The sequence below is a fragment of the Lepisma saccharinum genome, chromosome 26, assembly GCF_977018435.1.
Source record: "Lepisma saccharinum chromosome 26, izLepSacc3.1, whole genome shotgun sequence".
NCBI classification, from domain to species: Eukaryota; Metazoa; Arthropoda; class Insecta; order Zygentoma; family Lepismatidae; genus Lepisma; species Lepisma saccharinum.
In genome coordinates, this window is record NC_139254.1 from 15,111,609 (window position 1) to 15,138,769 (window position 27,161).

A 27,161-nucleotide genomic window follows, 5' to 3' on the forward strand; every position below is an offset into this window, starting at 1 on the left:
GAGGTGTGGTTACACTCATGGTTTGCCCAGGATTTTCAAATTAAGCTGTTGGTGGATTGACGTAGGGGATAAATGTTGATTGTTACTTGGAGGTAGTCCTTCAAAGTGATGTTATGACCAGAGGGATGTATATTTCATTTTTGACGGAAACATGAAATGTGAAATAACTCACTGTACTGTTCATTTCTCACGTTTTTCAAAAGTGTGAGGTGCTGCAAAATAAACCCTTAAACACGAAATTTGAACTTTATTTACTGCTGAAATCAGCGAGTTCTGTAAACTGATTATTTCTGCTTTAAATAATTGAGAAGCAAAAATGGACTCCTTTACAACAGAATAAACTTAATACTCTGACAACTACATAAATGTGCTACTAGAAGGTAAAAACTTTATTTTGTGTAATATGTAATGTTTTAAAATCAAATTTAGGGTTATATTTGACATTTAAACATCAAAATACCATTTTGCATACTACTTTTGATTCTGAAATGTGCCCAGTTTTTGTACAGAAATCTCGATCTTTTATTCACCACTGGAAAAAATAACTACAGGAAAATAATTCTACAATGCAAGCAATGCATACAAGAAAAACTATTAGAGTAAATTAGTCCTTTTAAATTACATATTTACTTTTCTAGAATGAAGTATGTGTAATTAGTAGAGGCATGCACATTTCGTCTAAATGTGAAATAACATATTGTAATGTTAATTTTCCATGTTTCTGAAAGGTGTGAGGTGCATTTTGCCACCCTGTTTTGTCACGAAATAATGGGAAATGAGCTGCAAAATGCGAAATAGACTCTTAAACACGAAATTTACGAGTTTATTTACCGACATGACACTTTCTGAAGTGAGAATTATCCTGAGAGTTATGCAATTCACGGAAAATTGGATAATTCTGCTGTAAATGTACAGGAATAAACTTAAAATTCTGGTAACGACATAAATGTGCTGTTAGAAGTGATATGCTTATTTTTTTGTAGTAAGTGCAGTTCTTAAATCAAATTTGGGATTATATTCACATTTTTAAAACCAAAATGTCATTTTATATACAGCTTTTTCACCACTATAACAGCGAAAATTATTTTTATTTACAGTTTTGAACCTGGAATTGATTCGATTTTTGTGCCGAAATGTTGCTTTTCTATTTACCAAAAATATGTGCCTCCAGTAATTAGTTTAAGCAAGCATAAAGAGGGCTAAAAGGTAAAGTGCTCCCCTGTGCTTAGCACAACGCCATGAAGGCGTATAGGGGGTGTGGGGGTAACGCCCCACACTTTCTTGATCCGGTCGTGAGTGGGGGTGATGTGATCAGCATCACGCCCCTGACCGCCTTTACCCCCCAGGGTTTCCCTCAGGTACCCATGCTATTCGACGCTGGGTGGGCGCCGGGGCCGCTTCCATCGTTAGAAAAGTTCCCGGATTTGAACCGGCCGGGGATCGAACCCGGGACCTTGAGCATGGTAGTCAGACGCGTTACCGACTGAGCCACCGCGGCCACTTTATATAAATAACAATATATATATATATATATTTATATAAAGCCACATAAAGAGGGCTTCTTAAAGTATTTGATGTAGCAGAAATATGATTATGGGTGCACACCCCTACAAGTAATTCTGCCCGTGCCCATGATTATGGGTCCCATGAAATGTAATATCCTTCAAGGTGGGTCCCGGACTGAAAAAGGTTGAGAACCACTGGGTTAGAGCATGAAAATATTGTTGATAAATGGAGCTCAAGGAGTGGGTTCAAGAGTGGGGTATGCAGTCTATTATTCAAGTAGAATTTTCTTAGCCCTAATATTTACTTTGCAAATGAATGACATTTTTATATTAATAAACAATAAAGTATCAGAATTTTGCACTAAATTACAGGCTGAATATCGCATCGATACTTTTACTAATAAACCAATAATGTCTATATTGGCATATAGAGTATGGATTAATATCTCCCATCCCAAATTCTTTCGTCCTTGCTTCAAAATGTGAGAAATAACAAAGACTTACTTCTTTCTTCCCACCCATGAGAGCAGGATAGTCAGAACAGGATTTCTTTAATTTGGTTTCTAGTTGTGAAGTCTCATCCTTCGTACGGATCCCAATAATTTTTAAGATTTCATCTATCTTCTGAGCATAATCACTGTGGCCTATAAAAAGTAAAAACAAATTTAAACAATTCAAATTTAGTAAAGTTATACAAACAGGCATCAAAAATATACTGTTATTTACTCATGTATAATGCACAATTTTTTTACAAAATTTTTGCCCAAAATAACTGGAGTGCATATAACGCATGGAATAATTTGGACAGCCAACATTAAAACCACGCGTGTTTTCACTATGTCACCTTATATATCAACAGGTGAAAATACAAATTACCAGATTGGATTTCATTACTAATAATATTTAAAAAAAAAAAAAAAAAAAAACTATAAAAATCATATGGGCATTTCCCATGATTTTTCACTTTGTAAAAGAACGTTTTGTGACACCGAGAAAAGTGGCACCGCGCAGTTCTGGCAGAATTCGAGCATGCACCTTCCGTCACAAGGGATCTGTATCAGCGGTATTTGTCAGGCAAGAAATAATGGAATATAACTTCCCAAGAGCTGCACATGCACAACGTAATTTTGATCTCACTTTCTTCTACAACAGAATAAACAAGGTGGTTACAAAAGTGAAAGCTTTGGGGTGTGGGTCGGTCAATCATTTTATACACAAGACGATATTCTCCTCTTGGTCCACATAGCAACAGGTGATTAGTTGAATAGGTATGATGTCATTCGCTCTTGATCAGCATAGCAACAGCTTTACAACATACAACTAAGAAAGCCATTTCTTGAACATGAATTCTACTGCGCATTATACATGAGATTGTAATTGTTGTTGCTTTTCCCCATTAAAAACCAGGGTTCACATTATACACGCATAAATACGATATATATAAAGTACAAATACACATAAATGTACACAAACATACAGGGTGGTCCGAAAGTCTTGTTAGCCCAATGTTCTGTGCACAGATGTGTATTTCTCATCCATATTTCACTTCATATGAGTGACATTGACCGATACCTTATGTGCATTCAGTTTGTTTAATTTCAGATGGCAGGCACAAGCTTCTAGTCTGGAAGAACGTCTTGTGGCAAGTATATCGACTCAGTACAAACACTCAGCTGAACTGTGAATTCCGAAAACAAATTTGCTAACACACACACAAGATTTGCACTTAAAATCATTTAGCCCAACATTTGTCAATGAATTAAGTGATGCATACATGAGAAAAGGACATGTAGCTTGCTCAAGACTATTCAATGTGTTATGTTCACACTGATGTGCTGGTTGTTTATGTTTAAACATTAGCACAAACATAAGCTATAAAGTAATGTCAGTCATGTAAAGTGAAATATAGACAAGAAATACACATCTGTGCAAAGAACATAGGGGTTAACAAGACTTTCGAACCACACTGTACACACACAACCATGTAATTGGGATGTGCCAACATGAAATTTACCAATATTGATCCGAATCACTTTGCACTGGGTTGATGCCACTCTGTGTTGATACTGATGCCAACAATTTTAGAAATTTTACCAATAAAAATATAGGTATTTGAACATAAAATGATTAAAGATGTCCAGAATATTGATCACTATTAATATATAAGAATCTCACGATATGTTAACAATGAAATTATCAATATACACAACACTGTGTACGTAGAGTAATTTTAACTGTGCGATTTCAAAAAGGGTAACGCTAACCTGCTACAACATCACTTAGATCAATATTGTGCATTCGTCTATCCTCCCATTTGATGGCCTGGAGACCTGCGATGTTGTATGAGATGGTAGAAGTCCGATAGAGGAATTTCAGAAGCCAATCACCTCTGAAAAAAAGCTTTAAATTGGCATTGCTTCATTCAGAACTTACATCTACTTTTGCAAAACTACATAGAGGGAAATAATAATGCATTAAATTCTTTGTACAATATGGATGAACTGATATGAAATATTTATTGCTGTTAATAATATACTGGTGAACATTTATCAATACTAGGGTTGAACTAATGATTGATTTGGTTTATTTTACTTCGCTTTTCTGCCACTGTTGGCTAATCGTGAAGATGAGGATGTATTAACAATATGAAGGGTCCATGCAATTCCATTTATCCAAAAATTCTAATTTAATTGAATTAAATGGTATAGCTATATATATTTAGGTGTATTGCGACTTTTGACCCACCCTGTATAATTTAAGGTACGGAGTTTACATTTGCCATTTAACATACTCAGACTTGAAATACATCTACAAACACAAGTCACAAATGTTACGGGATATACTAATCTACGAAAAATTGTTAACTGTATAAGAATTTGAAACTCAAATTGACCTAAGCAACTACAGGATATTTTATCTTGCACAAACATCTGTCTGTCAGGTAGATTGTTCTGCAAAGGACACTAACAAAGTAAACGGATCGAGAGAATTCTGTTCTATTTTCCAAGCAGCTTTCTTTTCCTTCCTCGATACAAATAAAAGCTAAACTGTGAAAAATTTGCCTCTGGGCATTTATAAGTATGTATAAATTCAATGGGATTTGAACTAATAAAAGTTGCAATTTTTCACGTCTACGGAGAAAAATTCATGTAGAATTCATGCATAATTCCCAGAATTCCCAATGAATAGCCACCCTGTGGTAGGAATTCGGACCCAGGACCACTGGTGTCATAATGCACTGTGCTAATAACTTCACCAAGGAGGCTGACCCTTGGTTCTTGAGTCAACAGAACATTATAAAAAACAGTTTCATGGATAAGTGAGTACTTCATTTCAGTATAATAATTTTAAAATGTAAGCTCAAGTCTTAGCTATTCTCCCAGTGTTGCCACATGATGTGGAGAAAGATAAAGATATGTGCCAAAAGTGTCATTACTTGTCCAAAAAAATGCATCAGAAACATCAGACAATGCATTCAAGTGATGCTGTATTCTCTTGGTCTTATATATAAATAAATTGTTTCCAAATTTTTATATAATATATTTACATTGTACTAACAATTTTCCAGGTACAATTAAAATGCAGGAAAAATATATTTCACATAAACTTTGTTGACAATCTATTCTCAAAAACGAGAAAAAAATGTAAGGATTTTAGAATATTACACAATAATAAATGTAGGTGTAATTATAGAAATAGTGAGCCATTACAATTATTACATATACGAGGGCTGTTCAAAAAGAAACCGAACTTTTACAAAATTGAGAAAATGGTAATTTCCACCAGCTCTTTGGATCTCTTCAAAGTACTCCACTCCACTGTGCACACACTGCTCACAGTGATTCTTCCAGTCCTGGAATGCCTACTGGAACTAAGGTTTTGGAATGGCCAGTAGGCCCCCATAGCAATTTCCTCTTCATCTCTTCTACTGTCTAAAATCTGAGACTTTTGCGAATGATTTCAACTTGGGGTAGAGGAAGAAGTCTGCTGTTGCCAAATCAGTGGAGTAAGCCGGTTGTGGGACAACAGGTGTCTGGTGCTTTGCCAAAAACTCCAGAACATCAAGTGAGGAATGAGCGCATGCATTATCATGATGAACCACCCAGGACTTGTTCTACCACATCTGTGGCCTATAGCACTGCCCCTTTTCTTGTAATCGTTGCATGACGTTAACGTAAAACGCTGCATTCACTGTGGAACCATGTGGCACAACTCCAATCCCAGTCGAAGAAAATTTACAACATTATTTTAACATGGATCTACTCATTTGCCATTCTCGATGGCGTGACATGATCTGAAATGTATGTGCCATTCGTAAAACTGTGTTCAAGTGAAACATTCCTCACCATAGGCTTCATGTAACATGTTGTATGTCCCTTTGAAAGTTTTCTGAAATTTCACACAGAATTTCAAACATATTCGCTTCTCTTCGCTTCCAGTTAATTCATAGTAGGGTAACTGAAAACCACGGCTGGCACTCAACGCGATCTACTGCATTACTGCAATAAGCAATGGCTTTGAAACTGAGCCAAGTTAATAATTAAGGATACCGTTATGCACCACCACTGTTGGTTCTCTTCAATGAATTTACATACAAACTTTACAAAAGGAGTTCAGTTTCTTTTTGAACAGGCTTTGTATAAAGAAAACACTAAGATGAAAATCACTATCTTGCATTTCATTCATTCTGTCTATTATGAAATACTCAAATATAGGTACACCCCTGTTTAGATACACATGATATGTTGCCACTTTATCTGAAAAGGAGTGTACATTGGTGTAGTTTTTTTTACTATGATTGAGAAATGAACATCTATAAGCATACCTGCAATAACCATTAACAATTTTACCGCACACAACTCTTGACAGTTTCTGCCAATCCTTAGGGCTTCCAGTTACTGGCGTTCCTAGCAATATTGCATCCTGGACTATGCCTTCGCAGTTCTTTCTTTGGGAGAGTTCCTGGAAAATTAGTAACATGATGTCAAATCTATAGGTTACTACAAATGCACATCTATGGGTGTGCATTAATGATACAAAAACTGGGCAATTTCGGGATTAAAAGTGGTATACAAGTACAGAATAGCATTTTGGTGTTAAAATGGTGGTGTATAAAACCCTAAATTTGATATAAAAACTATACTTATTGCACAAAATAAACATTAACTCTTCTACAAGCACATTTATGTGGTTGTCATAGTATTAATTTTATTCCTGTGCAATAAAGTCCATTTTATTACTTCTCAAATATTTACAGAGGGCCTCCCTGATGGCCCAGTGGTACCTTCGTCACCTTATAATCAAGGGGTCCCGGGTTTGATACGCGGTGGAGGCACATAGTGGTTCGGATACCACTTTAAACTGTAGGTTCAGTCCCGATTAGCCTTACCGTGATTTGCATAGCTCAGATAATTCAGACTTCAGAAAGTGTTGTATCGGCAAGCTCTAAATTACATGTTTAAGAGTTCATTTCGCATTTTTCAGTTAATTTTGCATCATTTTGTGACAAAACATTGTAGTAAAATTCACCTAACACCTTTCAAAAACACAAAAAATGAACAGTACAATGTGTTATTTCACATTTTGCGTTTCCATCTAAAACAAAATATGCATGCCTCTAAATTAGTCTAAAGAGTTTCTCAAAGTTTTTATTAAGGCCTCTCAGATAGACTAACTGGGACTGGACCAACAGTTTAAAGTGGGATTCAAACCACTGGTAATGTATCTCCCGTACTGATCAAACCTGGGACCCTTTAATTAAAAGGCCAATAGGTTACCACTGCATCATACAGACTCGGAAATTTCCTAACTTACATTATATGCCGGTAAAATGTCGCTCTTTCAAGTCGTGTACACTAAGGACCAGGACTTGGTTATGTCATTTTGTATCCACCAGTGTAGCATGTAGCACATTTGAAATTTTGTTCACAATTTCAAAGCCCTGGAAAATTATATTGTCAAAGTTGCAGATAAATCTATTATTGCCAACTTTTTGAAATTGCTACTATCCTAGCAACTCCATAAACAACAGGCAGCATAAAAAGGACACACTGTGCCTTACATGGCTCTAGTTTGAGTTTCAGTATTTGTTTTTAAGTTCACTTTATGCGCAGATAGGCTAATCGGGACTGGACCTATAGTTTAAAGTGAGATCAAAACCACTACGTGCCTCCACAGAGGATCGGCCTCCTGATTGCAAGGAAGTGACAGTACCACTATGCCATCAAAAGCTACATGGCTAAAGTACCAACCTTGACATACAGCGCACAAGGCTTGTAACTCTCCAAATGGCCCTTAAAGTCTAATCTTGGCGAAATTACTACCATATCTGGACAGAGAAGAATCTACTCTGGCGATAAATCTCTGTGACAACCTATCTGTTCCTAAATATCTGCGACTTGAAGTTTAAATTAAATTCAACTACCATTTTTAATTTCCTGAATGCACATAATATGGTTTAACAGTTTATAGTGTCTAACCTTTTTCTTACCGATGCCACAGATACACATCAATTTTGCTTAGTTACCATGGGTTCTAAAACACGACATTCTTTGTTCTTTAGGTTCAATGAAAGTAAAGTCATACAAATAACTGGAACATTACATCTACACTTACTCGTAAGCAGTAGTAGATAACTCTAGCTCCCAGACTGAACCCTATTAAGGTTACTGGTCGTCTACCCTGCTGCCTCGAAATAAGTACATCAGCTAACTGCTTCCCAACTTCTGCTGACCTCCTGCAACACACTCCCCAAGGGTTGTCTATGACAGATGCTAATGTGACAAGAGAAGCTGGCCAGGCGATTGCTGTTATGATACCTGAAAACACAGGAAACTTCATTAAGTATAAACAAAATACAGCACGTCCGAAAAGGAACTTCGGGGTTTCAAACACAAGCATATTATTTTTCGTATGGCATTAAAAAAAAACTCTCATTAAAAAGTACACAAAACACAAACAACACGATACGAAACACTTCAAAATTTTGTCCAAGCTTTTGACTCCACGTGGGAGTCATCATGGTCTGGTCGAGAGACAGCAAAGAAGATGCAGTTGAGGTTCTCATCACGCTATCTATTGCTTGACAATATTTACACAGCAAGTAACCTTGACTGTGTCTTCTTCGCTATATCTCGATCACCCCTGCTAATAGCTACATTGTGACTACTACTACTCAAATGACACTACTTTCTGCTGTGTAAGTAGTGTCATTGGTCCTACAACTGTGTCTTCTTTCCCGCCCATCAACAAGCCCTGATGAAGACTCTCAGATGGAGTCGAAAGCTCGGACAAACTTTTAAAGTGTTTCGTATCGTGCTGTTGGTGTGGTTTTTAACAAATACACAGGGTGTCTATAAAAGAACTCCAGAGTTTTAAACAATGATAGAGCACAAACGGTATTAGGTAACTCAGGTTAGTTAATTATTTTGAAATCAGTAGCTCATCAAGTTTTATTCACGCCGTTTGGAGTTTATTCCAACAAAGGTTGGCAACGTTGTGCAGCGTTGCCCTTGAAGTGGCCGAGCCGAGCCGAACACAGTCAGTACCGCTCAGTGCAACGGCGATGCCACAACAGAAGGCACACTGTGGGATATGGCTTGTAGAAACTGGATCTGTTATTACTGTACAGTGGAACTTTCGAAGCGAGTATGGTGGTGTTGCACCTTCGGACAAAACCATTCGTCAATGGCTTAAGGCGTTTAAAGAAACCAGAAGTGTGGATTGGAAGGAAAGGGCCTATTCCATGGCCTCCAAGAAGTCCGAATATTACTGCTTTAGACTTTCTCCTATGAGGACATGTGAAGAACATGGTTTATGCCGAGAAAATTCAAGATGCCAACCAACTAAGGAAAAGAATTATCGCATCTGTAGCAACCATCACCCCCAGACATGCAGGCCAGGACGTGGCAAGAAGTTGATTATCGTTCGGATGTGTGCCGTGCTACAAACGGGACACACATTGGAATTTACTAAATTGTAAACAAAACTTGATAACATTACCTTCAAAAATATGAATTTACTTTTTCCTGAGTTTCAGTTTTTAATAAAATATTTAGCTTCAAAACCCCGGAGTTTATTTATAGATACCCTGTACTATACAGCACAAAATGGTGTTCTGACTATAATCATGAAGCAACAACAAGCTAATTTTACTTTACACATTCCTCACAAAATAGCAGCAATATTCCACAGCTCTACAGGTTAAGCTGTTCATAGAAGCCATGCAAATGATTCCCAGGAAATGAATATCCAGAGCAGGTCCAATTCATTAGCCACTCCAAAGTCCTGATTTCATGTTAAATATATGCAAATATTTTATGCATATGATTACTGAGAGATGAGACTCGAATGAGTACGAGCAAGCGAAAGTGTGCTCATGCAGCACTTTAGTCTTAATACACTCCAAAAAAAAATCAAGGTACAATACAGCAATTACATGACAATCAGTTTTTGTCACCTACGTTTTTATTATTCTATATCCTAGGTTTTCATTATTTTATATTTTTCTGTAACTTCGCATCCGCTTGAAGCTTCGGTAGAAAAGCACCACGTTTCTGAACCTTTTGTGTTTTTCTGCTTTTGTCGACTTTTCCCCCTTTCGGTCGTAGGAGCTCTGAACTAACAATGTGCTGTGATAAATCTTTCACTGTTTTTGAGCGACTTTTGTGCATTTGGCGACAGGAAAGTCCACGTGGGAGGCCAATTACTGGAGGAACATGTTACGTACCGGATGAGGGTAGAACTATTCTTTTCACCCCATTCTAACGCAACATGTGTGCCCCAAGAAGCTGGACCAAGCAAAAAAGGGACGCTTGACCACCAACGTTGTAACTTCAGATTTACTTTACTTTACTTCCTCTAGTCCCCTTCTGCCATCATAGCGTAGGGTTGGTTGCCTCGATCCATCTCCTCCATTCCTGTCTGTTTCTCATCATTCTCTTCATCATATTTATTGTCTTATTCCTTTCTCTTCCAATCTTTTCCATTCTGTCTTCAAACATTATCCTTGGTCTTCCTTTACCTCTCCTACCTTGCACCTTTACTTCTAGAATTTGCTTTACCTTTTTGTCTTCATTCATTCTGAATACATGTCCCCACCACTTTAGCTGTCTCTTTTCAATTATTTTCTCTAGCGACTCCTGTTCCACTTCTCTTCTTATTCTTTCATTCCTCACTTTATCTCTCCTAGTCTTATTAACAGCTCTTCTCAGGTATTTCATTTCACTAGCCTGTATTTTACTCAGATGTTTATCTTGAAGTGGTAAACTTTCCATTCCATATGTTAATGTAGGGACCAATACTGATTTGTATAGCTGCATTTTTGTCTTTACTGCCACTTCTTTCTTTCCCATTATTGTTTTACTGAACTGATAATATACTGTATTTGCTTTTCTTTTCCTATTTAGGATTTCTTCAACACACCTACCATCACTTGTTATGATGGTTCCTAAATATTCATATTCATCTACTTCTTCCAAGTTCTCGTTTCCATATCTAATTGCTATTTCATGATCTTTTTCTCCTTTTGCCACCTGCATAACTTTACATTTCTTAATATTAATCTTCATCCCTTTTCTCGCAAGTTCTTCTCCCCATTCTATTACGCTCAGATTTCCGCCCCTAAAAGTCAGTCTGTTGTATTCGAAGTTTCAAGCTGTCTTTATATAGTGGCAGAATGGACAAACACGTACAGTCTACCGCCAGTTTTCGATCCGACAACACCTCTACGACAGTCGGAGTAAAGATTCGGGACTTTGTCTTTTTCTACCGCGCCGTGTATTTTACCCTGCGTGAGTGACAGTGACTAGTTGTACGAATACGCAGTGTTAATTAGTGACCTGTGCGCTGGATTCGCGTTATTCGTTTCGTGACGAGGAACATTAATACCACTATGGCGGGCTAATCACAAGAGAAGGGGGGCTATGGGTCTTCCTAGCCTGCATGAAGCCGACAACGCAGCAGATCATCGCTCAGCGTCGCGACGCCACACCACTAAAACGCCACCACAAGCGCCACGAAAGCCACAAGCGCCACATCGCCACAAATGACGCCCACAGCCCGATTAGAAGCCATGAAATGATACCGCCGAAAGCCGCCAGTCGAATCAGCATTCCTGAGTACTTCGACGCCGACGCCCGACGAGAATTCTACGGAGAGAGAAAGAGAGAGAGAGAGAAATGGGAAGATGAAGCGACACCAGCCCTCACTTAGACCTACCGTCTGGAAGAGAAGATTGAGATAATGAAGCGACACCTAGTCCCGACGTCCCGCGCAAGATTAGCAGCGAGAATCCACGAGTACCCCCCGGTAAAGAAACTTCGCCAGTTTTCGCTGTCCCCCAGAAAGAGAGAGAGAGACGATGCGAAGCAATTAATCGCTCCATTACGAGGCCGACAAGATGGCAGAGAGGCAATTTTTCCCTCATCTATGATCGCTGTGATGTCGAAGCGTAGAAGGAAGGTGTGTCCAAGAAGATTGCGAAGTGCCGCTATAAAGGAGTAGCGTGGGGAAGTGTTAGTGTCGCAAGGAAGACCGCGGATTGACGCCGCCGTTTAGAGGACTACGGTAAACGTCGCTGGAACGTCTAGAACGCCGAGATGGTATAGTATACTACTGTTAATTTTCTATATGTGTGAGTGATCATCTACCCAAGACTCCAAAGATCGGCCGTCGGATGAAAAGATACCAGTATTTAAAGTTGAAAGTCGCAAAGGTATTGATTATAATTATTTATTGCGAACATCATCTAAATTTCACGACAATTGCTAATTCGGAAGATATATTCACAGCATACTGTTGTTTTTCAACGCTCTGCACCGAGCTGTTGAGTAATATTTTTATTTATGTCACCTTATATGCTTTATTCGGTAAATATTTGTTTAAAACTGCATAAATCGTGTATCTCTTGCAGAGATCACCTCTCAAGTTTGCTAAGTGAGAAAGTAAATTAACTTCGTGCTATTTCTAATATATTCATACATTAGTGTCTTCATTTTTTTTTATTCTGTAAACATGTATGCCTTGCAGTTGGTATCTATGTTGCACGAGTTGCGTGCCCTGCCTAATGTTATTGAAGTTCCAAGGTGCATTAGTGATAATTCTACAACAATTATTTAAATGTTTTAATAAATTGCAAAAATATAAAAGTTTACGTGTCATGCCCGTTGGCAGAATGTAATGAGCATGCGCAGATGAAAGTTTAGTATCTTTAATTCTAAGCACATTAACGTCTTCGGGCGCAGTTTAATATTCATAAGAAAAACTAAATATTGCATGGTGTCTAAAGAAAAAGGGCCAATGTACTTGTCTTAATGTAATTTTTCCCCTGAAGTTTGAATGAGTGTGTGAATGCTGAGTGATAGCGAGGGGTTGTGTAATGTGTCTATTTTTGTGTGTTATATAATATACATTTTTGTTATCTATGATTTGACTATGATTTGTGTTCATACAAATAGTATACTAATCCTCATAACTGTTGGTATTTATATTTTGGTTTAATGTTAAGTCAGCAAAGCATTTCTGCTGGCTAACATCAATTAGTATTATTATCTACGTCATTATTATTATTATTCAACGTCACTTTATGCACGAGTCGGCTATTCGTCGGGGGTAAAAACCGATCCGGTCACACGTACCCTGGAATCAAAACGTTTAGCGGGGTCCGGCACCTAGGAAGGGGACTTCGGTCTCCGGACTAAGTGTCCAAACATAGGTCAGGTACCCAAGGTCCTGTGAGAATTACCTATATTTCTACACTCCTTCTCACCTGAAAGTATAGTATATTTCAAAGCCTCCTGTGCAGCCATTGATACTGCAAAGCTCAGAAGATAGTCGATAGCTTGCCCCAGTTCCAGAAGGTACTGAGACTCGTATTTCAGACAATACTGCTCGCGAGAAATTAGCAGCGTCTTCCAGGGTCTTCGGAAATTGTCTTCTCTTTCATCTGTGAGCCAGCCGGAGACTGCAATAGCGATGTGCAGCTGAGAGCCTTCCGTTAGGTAGTCAAAGGCAAATTCTTCAATTTCTCCAACACGCTTCTGCATTTTGAACCCTGAAAAAAAAATATATATATATATATATTACCACTTTGAACCAATACCTGTATCAATATTGACATTCTTACCCAATTCGCACCAATATCGATATCGATGTTTGAAAATTGTAATGATTTGATGTTTTAAGTCCACTTTATGCACAGTAAGGCTAATCGGGACTGGACCTACAGTTTAAAGTGGGATCCGAACCACTATGTGCCTCCACCAGGTATCGAACCTGGGACCCCTTGATTACAAGGCGACAACGCTAGCACTGGGCCATTGGGGAGGCCCTAATATACCCTTAAATTCTGTAGAAAAAAAAATGCACGTTTTGGCTAAGGAATTTATTTATTTAGTTTCTTTTGTTTGCTGGGAGAGTCCCTCCCCTTTTTGGCATCACCACTTCACCATTGGAGAGGCACTAATTGCAATAATTAAAATATGTTCAAAATATTGATTAATATTAGTGAGTGAGTGAGTATTTCACCCCAAAGACCCTTGTATATGAAATATTTAATATTATAACACATGTATCTATTTTTTTACATTACAGTACATTGTATGCTCCCTGTGTTGTCATTTGTGCACCCACATACACATCACTAGGCATTCCTCAGCACTGTAACTATGTCCACTCACATCAGCCATCGGGCAACAACAGACATACAAATTCAAGTGAGTGTTCTATGGGATCTCCAGAGCAAAGATGCCAACCACGAAAATGAAATCATTCCAAGCAACCAAATACCAGCTAATTTTCAACACGATTGCAACAGGATACATGCAAGTAGGGGTACGGGGACTTCTCATTGTTTACATACAGATAACTTTTGTAATATGTATACTTTATAGTAGGGATGGGCCGATACCAATAAAGCACCGATATGAAATTTACTGACACCAATAACCAATATTCTACCGATCAACATAAAATTCCAAATTGGTTCATTGACATCCTTAATAAATGCATGCCAATGAATTGAACCAAGATTTTACAATGCATAAGAAGTTGCATATAAAGACATTTATTTTACAAAAAAGTACACAGTGGAGATTGTATAATTATAACAAAATGTAACAATATTGCACAAAATTGTAAGACATTTATAATATAACGGATCGATAAAATTATCAGTAATTTTACCAATAAACCGATATACATATAGAGTGACGATTTATCTGCCCCATCCCGACTTTATAGAAAAGCTGATTGTTGAAAATGTCTTACACTTTCTCATAACTGGGAAAATATTTGTACTTTACTTCAACTACTAATGAAGTACAGCAGTGGTTCTCAAACTGTGGTACACGTACCCCCAGGGGTACATGAACGACTTGAAGGGGGTATGCCATCAGCTCGGAAGAGAAATGTCGAGAATACCCACACTATAACATTTTTGCTGCAGGTGTGTAGAGCACACTTCATTGTTTCAGATTTCATAATTTCATAGCTTCAACCATCAACAGGAAAATAAGGTTGATTTTGTCACTGAGACTCTTATCTTTGTTTCATATGTTTTGGAATAAAATACTCATTCGAAATCTATAATAGACTAAATTTGGAGCTGAATCTCCGCTTGAAATCTCAACCAACAGCCAGATGCACAACGAGACATCAAGAAACTGTGTCAGGCTATACAGGCACATACTTCTCACTAGAAACTCTGAGGATTTACAATAAAAAAAACTCGAAAAATCGTGCTTGACAGTTTGTTTACAAACTCATTTTTGTTCTATCCTTTTTTTTTCAATAACTGTGGTAAAATATATGAAAATAAAGTTTGTTACTTACTCCTTAGCATACATGTGTTTCACATATTTATTCTTGTAAGTAAGCATAAAAGATTGTAAACGTAGGAACACTCGATAAAATAATAAACTTAGGATTCAAATGTTTATTTGTTTTCCATCTTTCCACATACAGCCCAAATGCCATTTTGCCCTATTGCAGATACACGCCTCCAACATATCAAAAATGCCCCACCAATCAGGCAGCCAAAAACATTCCCCAAAACCCACTATTCGGAGAAAACCTATGGTGGGGGTACATTAGATGTTTAGTTACGTGAAATTTAGATAATTTTGCACTTCCGCATTGCACAATTTAATGGTTAAATCCTATTAATTTCGATGATCCACTGTCAAAAAGGGTACGGCGTTTGAAGCGGAGATGGTGACACGGTACCATCTCCACTTCAAACGCCGTACCTTTTTGTGAATGAAGACAGTGGATCTTTGAAATTAATAGGATTTAACCATTAAATTGTGCAATGAGGAAGTGCAAAATTATCTAAATTTCACGTAATTTTAAACCGCGTTTACCGCAACCATCATGAATTAGACGTTTAGTTACGACTAAAGGGTACAATGAGAATAATGTTTGAGAACCACTGAAATACAGTTTCGTTCTTCATGCAGGTATCGAGATTTACCACCCAGCAACTACACGTAATACAACTAACATCATCAAATGTAAACAAACCTGTTAGTCCAGCACCAGCCATACCAAAAATAGATCCGACTATAGCAATCCCAGCTGTTGAACCAATAGCCGCTGCACTAGCACCACCAAGAATTGTACCAACCCCAGCACCGATTAAGGGTGCAGCCAAGCCTCCAGTTAATCCCAAGACAGCTCCTCCTCCCAAAGTGGCAAGACCAATCAACGCGTAACGTTTGATTTTCTTATTCCTCTGTCGACGGTCGGAATCTTTCTTTTCTTCTCTGGAAATGATATAATCAAGGTTGCAACATAATCTGTACTTTTATTATTTTTAACTACTATATTATACTTCTATTTTAATTCACTTTGTATCTTCAAATGTTGTATTGATGAATAATATATCATCAACACGATGCAATAATATTAAATAAATAAATTCTAAACACAGATAATCAATATCCAATCAATCATGTGTTAAATGAACAAGCAAACAAAAAGGCTCTAAATGGTTGATTTGCATCCTTAATGAATGTGTGCACCAGTGACTAAAAACCATACAGCATTAGATAAAGAACAGCACATTTATACATTTATTTCACAAAACATGGGTGTAATATTTATACTTTTACATACATATATACAGTAACTAAATAGCAGAAATGGGTCCTTAGTAACAAGCCATTTGTAGAAATATCCAAACTCTATGGTGCAACAGTCTTTTAAGGGCCAGGGCAAGCTAGTTGTTTTTTTTTTTTTTTTTTTTTTTTTTCATTGAGTGATGAATGGTCAACGTATCAAGTCACACTGCAGTTGTTTCGTGACCTTCGGAACAGGAGCCTGTTTTTATTTTTCCTTTCAAGTAGCTCCTCAATTGTCCTCACTATGTTGGGTCATGCTGGGAATTGAAACCATAGACACCAAGGCTGATTTTCAAGGTATTTGCACTAATGCCGAGTGTGTTTTCAGCGAGAAATTAGAAATTCTGCATGCTTCTAAACGAAATTTTATATTTCCGGGACTAAGAACGTTTGAGGTACAAATGATACCTTGTTTTGTTCAGTATACTTTGGGCTATAACCCTTAAGGAAAAAAAAATCCATAATCAGTTAGAAGAAGAAAAAAAGGGAAAGTAACTGTTTCTTTACACAAAATTTGAAATTCATCGAACCCCCAAGCAGGCTATGCCCGGATGTGAATTTCCAAAAGGTACCCGCATGCCATTGATGTGGAAAAATTTACACACTTATTTGTAATACCTTCGGAGGAAAATAATATTTTTCAATACACAGCAAAAAAGTTCGAAGCTACAAAAAACGAAAGTTCAAACTCGAATAATTACAATTTGTCCAACTCGCTTTGTTAGTCTGTCATACCCTCCACAGCAACTTACCTAAGTAAACACATCACACGAGGGGCTAAAAATAGCATGACCAACAGAAACAAGGCAAATCATTCAACAATACTTCATTTGTAATCCTACGGCACAGTTTTGTTTAACAGCAAAGAACAGTCGGCTGTTTTCCAACCCTTTGTTGGTGGCTGGAGGTTTTTGACTTTCTTTCCCTGCTGCCTCCCCCTTCCCCCAGCCCTCCTGTGCTTTTGGCACCAGGAATGTCGGAAGCTTATACTTCTACTGCCAAAAGTGTGTTTTGAAACACTAAAATTGAGAAAGAAGCGATGTTTCGAAACCAATGAAAAAGAATCGCATAAAAAAACACACAATTTTTTGGACATCCCCCCACACCCCATAGTAACAATGAAATTAAACTTTACTAATTTTTAATTACATACCTCTAAACTCATGCAGAACTTAAAACATGTATCTGCGATCATTATCCAAGTTACAGTATGTTAAAAAAAGTAACATACTACGAGAAAAAGCTGCTTGTGACACTGGTGTCACAAGCCGTTCTTAAGGGAAATACCTGCTGTGACACCCGTGTCACGGCTCATCCTATAAGGGTTAATTTAAAGAAACGTTCAGCGGGAAAAAAATCAAAGAAAATTCTTCATTTTCAGCACAGTGCAGTGGAACCTCGTTTTCACGTTTTTCAGGAGACCAAGCTGAAAAAACTTAAAATGTGGGAAAATGAAAAATCGAGGAAAGTTTTATAACAATTTGATACGTTGTGACCATCAGGATTGAATGTATAATGTGGGAGAATGTAAAATCTTGGAATGTAAAATCAGGGTTCCACTGTATATTGCATGAGAAGATATTTAACCCTTAAACGGATTTGCACACTTTCGTGCTAGAAGCTTGTCTATATTGAGTGTGTAGGTAAACCTAGTGCCAGAAGTTGCTCTAGGAAGCATAAAGCTTGTGTTTGAGACAGTTAGTTTCGGTCCAGGTAACGACATTGTTGTGAGAGGATGTATTTGTTTTGACCTTCGATTTTTTATTCAAAATGTCATACGCTGGAAAGTAAATATAATGTTTTCATCTGATTGTCTTTCATTATGGAGTTCTGAATGTTTTAAGCATTTAGTAAACACATGCAATTTTAAACTTATGATGATGTTTTCTGTTCAAGAATTTGCATCACTTGTTCGATTTTTGCTCATAACAGTGGCATTACCATATGGTAACTCTATGCAGAATACAGTAGTTAAAGGCCTCTTCAACAATTACTTAATTCATTCTATACTTATTGCATGTAAAGCAAGAAATTTAAGTTGTAAAGCCTCTTGTCGTCTTTTCATGGTTTATTTATTTCTGTTGCTTATAATTTATATTTTATTTTAATAATAATAAATATAATGGTAATAATATGGTGGCCGCGGTGGCTCAGTCGGTAACGCGTCTGACTACCATGCTCAAGGTCCCGGGTTCGATCCCCGGCCGGTTCAACTCCAGGAACTTTTCTAACGATGGAAGCGGCCCCGGCGACCACCCAGCGTCGAATAACATGGGTACCTGGGGGAAACCCTGGGGGGTAAAGGCGGTCAGGGGCATGATGCTGATCACATCACCCCCACTCACGACCGGATCAAGAAAGTGTGGGGCGTTACCCCCACACCCCCTATACGCCTTCATGGCATGGTGCTATGCACAGGGGAGCACTTTACCTTTTTTTTTTACCAATGGTAATAATATATGACCATTTCATGGAACATTTTGTGCCTGTTCAGTAGCTCAGCTTTGTTGAGTCTGTGATCCCATATTATGGAAAACATTCCTGCAAGCTTTTTATTAGAAGTTTAACTATCAAGATAAGAGTATAAGATGATTCCACTGACATTGAAAACAAATTTAGAAAGACTGCAGCCCCTCTTATCCATACGCTACATGAATTACCGAGCCAAAAATTCTCCCAGCTTGAATTTGGATAGAAATGGCTCAAAACTGCATGACATCATTTCGTGTTGCACCTAAGGGAGGTTGACGGCCTATTACAACACAAAGGAATGTTTTGAAAGATGTTTGGTATGGTTGGTGGTCCACCAGTGGTGTTCGCATTGGACATGTCAGATATGTGGTTGGACTTCACGTTCCATGTTTCATACGTTTCCATGACATCGATGGCGTAGTGGTAACGTCATTGCCTTGTAATCAAGGGGTCCCGGGTTCGATACATGGTTAAGGTGCATGGCACAGTGGTTCCGATCCCACTTTAAATTATAGGCCTAATCCCGATTAGCTATTATGTGCATAAAGTGGACTTAAAACTTCAATTCAACTCAATTCAAAGTTTCTATGACAAGTGAATATTCAAGAGTGATAAACAATATGCGAATATAGAGTAATCATGGATAAAAGAAAGGAGGGCCAAAAGGGTTAATAAAAAGCAAAGAAGGAGAAAGGAAACACTCACCAGCATGATGCAGCGATAAAGTCTGCGAAAATTCTAATTTTTTTACTGTCTGGTGAGTGTTTCCTTTCTCCTTCTTTGCTAATTATAGAGTAATCATTATGTACTAAATAGATACCCGAGTGCCTTTAGTTCAGCAAATGTGAGATTAACGTACAATGGATCCATAATATTTGAATTGTTTAAAAAATAACCAAATTTTCAAAGTAATTTTAAGATTAATTCAAAAATGTCCAAGTTTTCAAAAATTAATCAATTTGTAGGGGTGAACGCATAGCTTTACCATATGGTAACGGCATAATTCGAAAAGGGAGAATGAAAATTTTCAAAAAATGATTCAAAATCGCTTATTAGTACATAACAGATATTAGACTAAAAACAAGAAAAAAATTGACAAAAAAAATTGCATGCATTTAAGGGTTAATTATACATCGAACATATCATAATCACTGAAGTAAAAACAACAGGGTGGCTACAGACAAGCAGAAATGTAATTCCCTGACATCTCCATGTTTCTACAAATGGAAATAATTAACTCGTATACAGATCCAGGTATAGATTGTGATGTGTTAAGTATTTGGTCTAGGAATTAATTCGTGCGCCTGGACAAGAGATGGCGTAACGAGCGTATTGTCCCACAGTTCCGTGTAGCCACACATGGGTTGAAAACTCCTGTCAGCGTGCATCGTTCTTAGTATAGGGCAGTTGATTCACGCGTCAACAACAGCATTTTGTAGTCAACTGAACATGGCGCAGTTCGTGCCAGATAAAGTGTTTTTGCAGGGTGTTCTGCTGCATTACTTTAACATGCAGAAAAGTGCTACCGAAAGTCATCGTATTTTGGTGGAAGTGTATGGTGACCATGCGCTAGCTGAGCGAACGTGTCAGAAGTGGTTTGCACGGTTTAGAAGTGGTGATTTCGACCTGGAAGACCAAGAGTGACCTGGACAGCCAAAAAAATTTGAAGACGAAGAATTGAGAGCATTGCTCGATCAGGATTCGTGTCAAACGCAGGAAGAACTTGCAGAAGCATTAGGCGTTGATCAAACAACAGTTTCCAAACGCCTCAAAGCCATGGGAATGATTCAAAAGATGTCACATTGGGTTCCACATGAATTGAAAGACAGAGACGTTGAAAGAAGAAAAACCATTTGCGAATTGCTGCTTCAAAGAGAGAAAAGAAAGGGGTTTTTGCATCGCATTGTTACTGGCGATGAGAAGTGGATTCATTACGAGAACCCGAAATGAAAAAAGGCCTGGGTGAAGCCAGGTGAACCAGGTCCATCACAACCGAAACGAGATATTCACTGTGCAAAGGTTATGCTGTGCATATGGTGGGATATGAAAGGTGTGGTGTACTATGAGCTGCTGCAACCAGGTGGAACTATTAATGGAGAACGTTATCGACGACAATTAATGCGTTTGAAGCAAGCTCTGGCCAGGAAACGACCGGAATGGGAGAACAGACATGATAAACTTATTTTTCAACATGATAACGCTCGCCCACATGTCGCAAAACCGGTCAAAACCTATTTAGAAAATGTCGGATGGGAAATTTTACCCCACCCGCCGTATTCACCAGACGTTGCTCCTTCGGACTACTACTTGTTCGATTGCATGAATAACGATTTGATTGGACAGCGGTTCACTTCTTCAGAAGATATCGAAAAATGGGTCTCTGACTGGATCGCTTCAAAGGATGAGGACTTCTTTTGCCACGGAATCCGTAACTTGCCTGACAGATGGGCGAAAGTGGTGGCTCGCGATGGACAATATTTTTCTTAAGGTATTTATGTATTTTGTGTTTGAACTACAGCTTCAATGTGTGCGTAACAACCGCACAAATTAATTCCTAGACCAAATACCAATATTATCTTCAGAGAAATCAACTTCATTTCTCTAGGTTTTGAATTCAAACTGAAATATAGTAAATTTGGAAAAATATTACAACATACTGTCGCAGTCTGAAGAATCCAACAAAAATTTATTCCATAAGAGTGCCATGCATGGAAATTTTGTAGCATATTGTAGTACGACATTTTGTCGAAGTTCAAAATTAGCCAGATGGCGATATCAGACAAAAATTGCATGCATCAATGAAGCCTAAATGTCTGTCCAACAAATGCTGTACCGCGACATTTGACAAATTATAGGGTTGTAAAGCATCCTTATTTGGTTCCATGTTCCTTCAGAAAGTCTGACAAAATGCTGTACTACGATGTCCAACAACTATCGGATGGTGCCACAGTGATGGTGCACCCCTCGCCCCACCACTGGTTTCTGGCACCATGGTTGTGTTGGTGTTGCACACAAAAGGGGCCTGAAAGTTGGCGCAACAAGATTTCCTGTTCCCATGCAGCACTTCATAACGACATATTTAAAAGCAAAAGGCAATCGAGATAAAATTCCATGACATTTCCCTGACTTTTTTATGACCTCTCAAATTCCCTGACTTTTGCCAGTGTTTCACGTCTGTTGCCACACTGAAACAAGCATATGAAAACATATCCAATGAAAACTCATACACTCACTCAGTTTGTTCCTTTTGTTCCTCTGTGAGATACTCCACGACCGATTCCTCATACAATTCCACAAGTTCCAATGGAACGTGCATCAGCCAAGCCACATGACGAATCAGGACTCTCATTCGGGCATCATATTCTCCTGAAAAAAGTCATTCAATAATATTTCAGCATATCAAAATACATGCAACAGATATTCCCAATCTTGTTTGTACTTTGTAAGGATGCATACAAAGTGAAATATCTGCAGACACCGATGAAGTACTGATATAATAATTTACTAATACTAACAGCCTATATTCTACCAATCCAAACAAACAAAATAATAATAATAATCAATGAAAACACTCACAGGAAAAGGATCAGACATTTACTTCATAAAACAAGGCATGCAAATTATACCTTTATATTCATAAAAATAATAACAAAATGGTACAGCTTTGCACTAGTTTATAGTATATTTATACATTTTTTTTTGTTTTGTTTTAAGTCCCCTTATGCACAGATAACTTAATCGGGACTGGTCTTAAAAAGTTTCAAGTGGTATCCAAACCACTATGTGCATCCACCGGGTATCATACCTGGGACCCCTTGTTTACAAGGCAATAAAGTTATTACTATGCCATCGGGGAGGCCTGTCTATTTATAGTTAGTAGTAATGTTACTGCCTACGGCTGCCAGTGCCAAACTATTCCTTTTCTAGTACTTAACTAAGTTTTATTTTAAAACCACATGAAATCTGAATTTGATAACATTTTATGAGATCACTATCTCCCTTTGTCATAACTTTATTTCAAAACAAAATATTAATAATACTTGGGGGGGATGTAACACCAAAGTGACAAGCAACACATAACACAAGTGGTAACTATATAAATCTACACAATCATAATGAAGTGTTTAAAATTTCCATGAAATAAACTAATACATGCAAATGGATATACAAATTATATGTAAAACTATTTTTATTTACCTGATGCCAATCCTTGTAAAGCAATAGAAGACAGATACAGTTAAAACAAATGTAAATTACACTTTTGTATTACACAGAAGAAGGAAATGTGACTTTTTCAATTAATTTTGTATTGTTAATACACACAAGGTCAATCGGTACCAGAGTGGATTCCACAATAGATATTATTTAATACACAGGCTAAAATAACAATGATTGGGTCACGTGTTACAAAAAAAATTAGTTTTTTTTAAACTTCAAACCCTTAAATGCTCAATTATTTCGTAGTGTTTTCTATTTTTATTAAATGTGAATTAATATAATGTTGGAAGTATTATTACCTTTTGTGCTTAAGCAAAGTTACACATTTAATTTTCATTCATAATTAGGGGAAGAGAATCAACCTGCAATGGCAAATATACCGTATTTACGCATGTATAGTGCGCCTGCGTGTATAATGAGCACCCTGGTTTTTGATGAGTAACAGTTACAAAAAATTATATCTCATATATAATGCGCAGTACAATCCATTTTTGAGAAATGGCTTTCGTAGTTGCAGGTCGTAAAGCTATGAGGATCAAGAGTGAATAACATCATACCTATTCAATGAGTGACCTGTTGCTATGTGGACCAAGAGGAGAATATCATCTTGCTTAAACAATAAGTCTCCAACCCATGCCACCTCCCCCCTCTCCCTCCACTGTGTTTAGCATCCCAAATCTTTCACTCTTTAACAACCTTATTTATTCTGTAATAGTAGAAAGTGAGATCAAAATTACGTTACGGATTTGCAGTGCTCAGGAAGTTATTTTCTATTATTTCTCACCCAACAAACACTGCTGATATGCATCCCATGTGACGGAAGGTGCATGCTCGTATTCTGCCAGAGTTGGCTGGCTTTTCTTGGTGTCGCAGAACATTACATTACAAAATGAAAAACTGTGTGAAATGACCTTCAAACTTTTATACGTGGTTTTGCTCATTCCTTCTTTACTTTTTATAAAAGAACTTCAAAATATATACTTTTTCCGTGACTAATGTAACATATATGTAAGGCATATTCAGGACCTTCAAACTAGCAGTTAGCAGCACAAGATTTCTTGAATTAACTCTTTCGCTGCGGAATTCTCTGGCACACAATATCCCTTGGCTGCGTAATTAAATTTGAAAAAATATTTTTTTTATAAACAAATAATTTTCACAATTACATTGCGTTATATATGAGAGACAACTTACAAAATTCATTCCTTGCACTGGAAAACCATTCTGTAGTCCCTGGTGGTATGATATTTTGAAAAATTTTGAAATTTTGAAAAAAAATTTTTAGAAAGAATAATTTTAAAAAATTACATTGCAAAATATGTTATAGAGAAATTACAAAAGTCATTCCTTGCACTGGCAAAACATTCTGTAGTCCCTGATGGTATGGTATTTCTCAAAACACGGGTTGACGCAGAGTGGTGGAGCGGCGTGGAAATTCGTAAGTAGTATCAAGATACTGGGTGGCGAAAACTTCAGTTTGTTCTGCTGTGTGTTCAAATACTGAGCGGGGGAAATATTTGATAAAACAAGAAAATGGTGTGCTAAATACTGTACTGTCACCAAGTAACTTAGCACTTGCTGTGTCGAACTTCCTGCACCTAGATCAAAGCTGCTTTGCACTCTGCTCCATGATGTTACGGACGGCGGTACAAATTCTTCATCAGACACTACACAATCACTGTTACCACTTGAAGTCTCATAAAAACTGTCGCTATTATCGTCACAACTTAATTCACCTTCTGATTCAACAGTTGAGTAACATCATTATCATACAAGTGTTGACGACTTGACGAAGCCATGTTGTTTATATTCGAACATGCATTTGAAACTGACATGTCAGAGCACTCAACGCTCGTATTCTAAACTGAGGCGTAATTAGCGACATCATACGGATATAAACAAAACTACAAGTTCAAATAGTTCCAAATAGTATCAACAGATGTCTGAAGGCTACTAAAAGTGACGTACTGCAGAAATGCGACACCCGCAGCGAGTGGAAGTATGAACTCGCAATAATGCGACTTCTGCAGAGCAAGGCACCTGGCATGCTGTGCATAAATGCGACGAGTGCAGCGAAAGAGTTAAGGAATTTACACACTCCGTATATATATATATATTATTATTTGGCCAGTAATACATTCTAATTATTGTTTTCTTTTTCCTGATGTTTTCTTTCATCCAAAGCACCATAGAAATCAGAACATTCCTTCATTTTGTGATGAACTTATTTCCACCGCATTTCACATTAGTGTCGTTATCTTGAATGGAATACTGTTGCCATATTCAGAAACTACAGGATATAAGCTTTACAACGATATATAACATGATAGGGTTCCGTAAACATGAAAAATCAATGCAAGTGTCCCAAAATCATGGAATGACCCTGTACGGTTTCATGTTGGCTGTCTGAATTATTCCGTGCATAATACACACCACAGTTTTGGGGAGTAAAAATTTTGGAAAAAAGTGCACATTATACAGGAGTAAATACGGTAAGTGGTTTGCCTTCCACTACTATTCCACCACATCCAACCGCATATCCAAAGCCCTTCTCCCCTATGACATCAAAGTAGTGCACAATATGCCAAAATAGCTGATCAACTAAACAAACACAAACGGTACTTCCTCTCCTCCCTTGATAACCCGTGTATATGACACAGACTACGAGTGGAAGGCACATTACATCGACAGGTCCATCAGATCTGTTAATGAAAGAATCCAACAACACCTAACAGGTGCAAAAAAAGCCCAACCCACTACTGGCCTTGCTAAACACATCAAATACCATAGCCATAAAATACAAAAGGTACAAGTCAAGCACACCGGCCACACACTCGTAGACACCAAAATCAAGGAAATACATGCCACATAATGCACTTCCCACATGAGCTAAACATCGATAGCAGACAGCACACCACACATGGATTCCCCTACTACAATAGTTAGTGCCGGGAAATAGCAGACAATATGGACGCAGACGTACAGTTAACAACAGCACACCTAGCGGCAGCCGGAGAACTACAAACAATAGAAGCATGCTAAACAACAGTCCAACAAGTTCCAACGAGGATGGTGGCAGTGCCCACTGAAATCAATAGAACAAAGAAGAAAAAAAAAACAGTTTCGGGATAAAGTGAGTACTAGTTTCTACGTATTTACACATTTAAGTTGTAATTGAATACATAGGAATGAGTAGTTTATTTCTCACACCCTCCATATATGAGAAATGAAACTTTGCAGGTACAAAAAAAAATGCTAAAAAATTATCACAAAAATGAGGAAAGGAATAGACTGCAAACAAACATGTCTCACTCAAAAGAGGATGAATGCGCATCTTACCAAATGTATGAGGAGGACAAATAAATGGCATAAACTGTAAGAACAATAATGTACTGATGCACAAATGCAAGTAGCCACCAACACCGTGGTTAAAAAGTCACGAGGACTGAACGTTCAATACTAAGTGGAAAACAAAGGAGTTGCATACACAGGGTGGGCTAAAAGAGGTTAACAGTACCTTTTGCCATCATCTGAAGGCATGCAACATCTGTATCCTCAGATGCAAGACAGAGAATGGTGTACTGGTGCAAGGTGTGGTACAAACATTTCAGTATTTCCAATAATATCAAGCAAAGGAACCAAAACTCAAGATATGTTGCAGATTTTCATATTTTTGTTATTCAGCGTCAATTTTCTGAAACTTTTGGCTAATTGCAATTATAAGGATGACTTAATAAAAGTGATGAAGGGATACTCACAAGGACTACTCATGTGCAGGCTGGGACTTGAACCCATGAACTTCGGTGGTGAGATCGAAAATCAGCCATTAACGTGCTCGGCCACCAAG

The 27,161-nt window shown here is 37.7% G+C and overlaps 1 protein-coding gene across 1 annotated transcript in view; it reads right to left on the minus strand.

Moving 5' to 3' along the window:
* The window catches only part of LOC145979514 (transmembrane and coiled-coil domain-containing protein 4-like), a 59,350-nt gene that overhangs the window by 2,729 nt on the left and 29,460 nt on the right, over positions 1–27,161 (minus strand). The window contains exons 5-11 of the mRNA XM_083112453.1: positions 22,330–22,462; positions 16,026–16,267; positions 13,273–13,557; positions 8,121–8,323; positions 6,331–6,467; positions 3,770–3,894; positions 2,010–2,149 (exon numbers count right to left, since the gene is read on the minus strand). Of these exons, the coding sequence (XP_082968579.1) occupies positions 2,010–2,149; positions 3,770–3,894; positions 6,331–6,467; positions 8,121–8,323; positions 13,273–13,557; positions 16,026–16,267; positions 22,330–22,462 (1,265 nt within the window). The remainder of the gene's footprint in view (positions 1–2,009; positions 2,150–3,769; positions 3,895–6,330; positions 6,468–8,120; positions 8,324–13,272; positions 13,558–16,025; positions 16,268–22,329; positions 22,463–27,161) is intronic.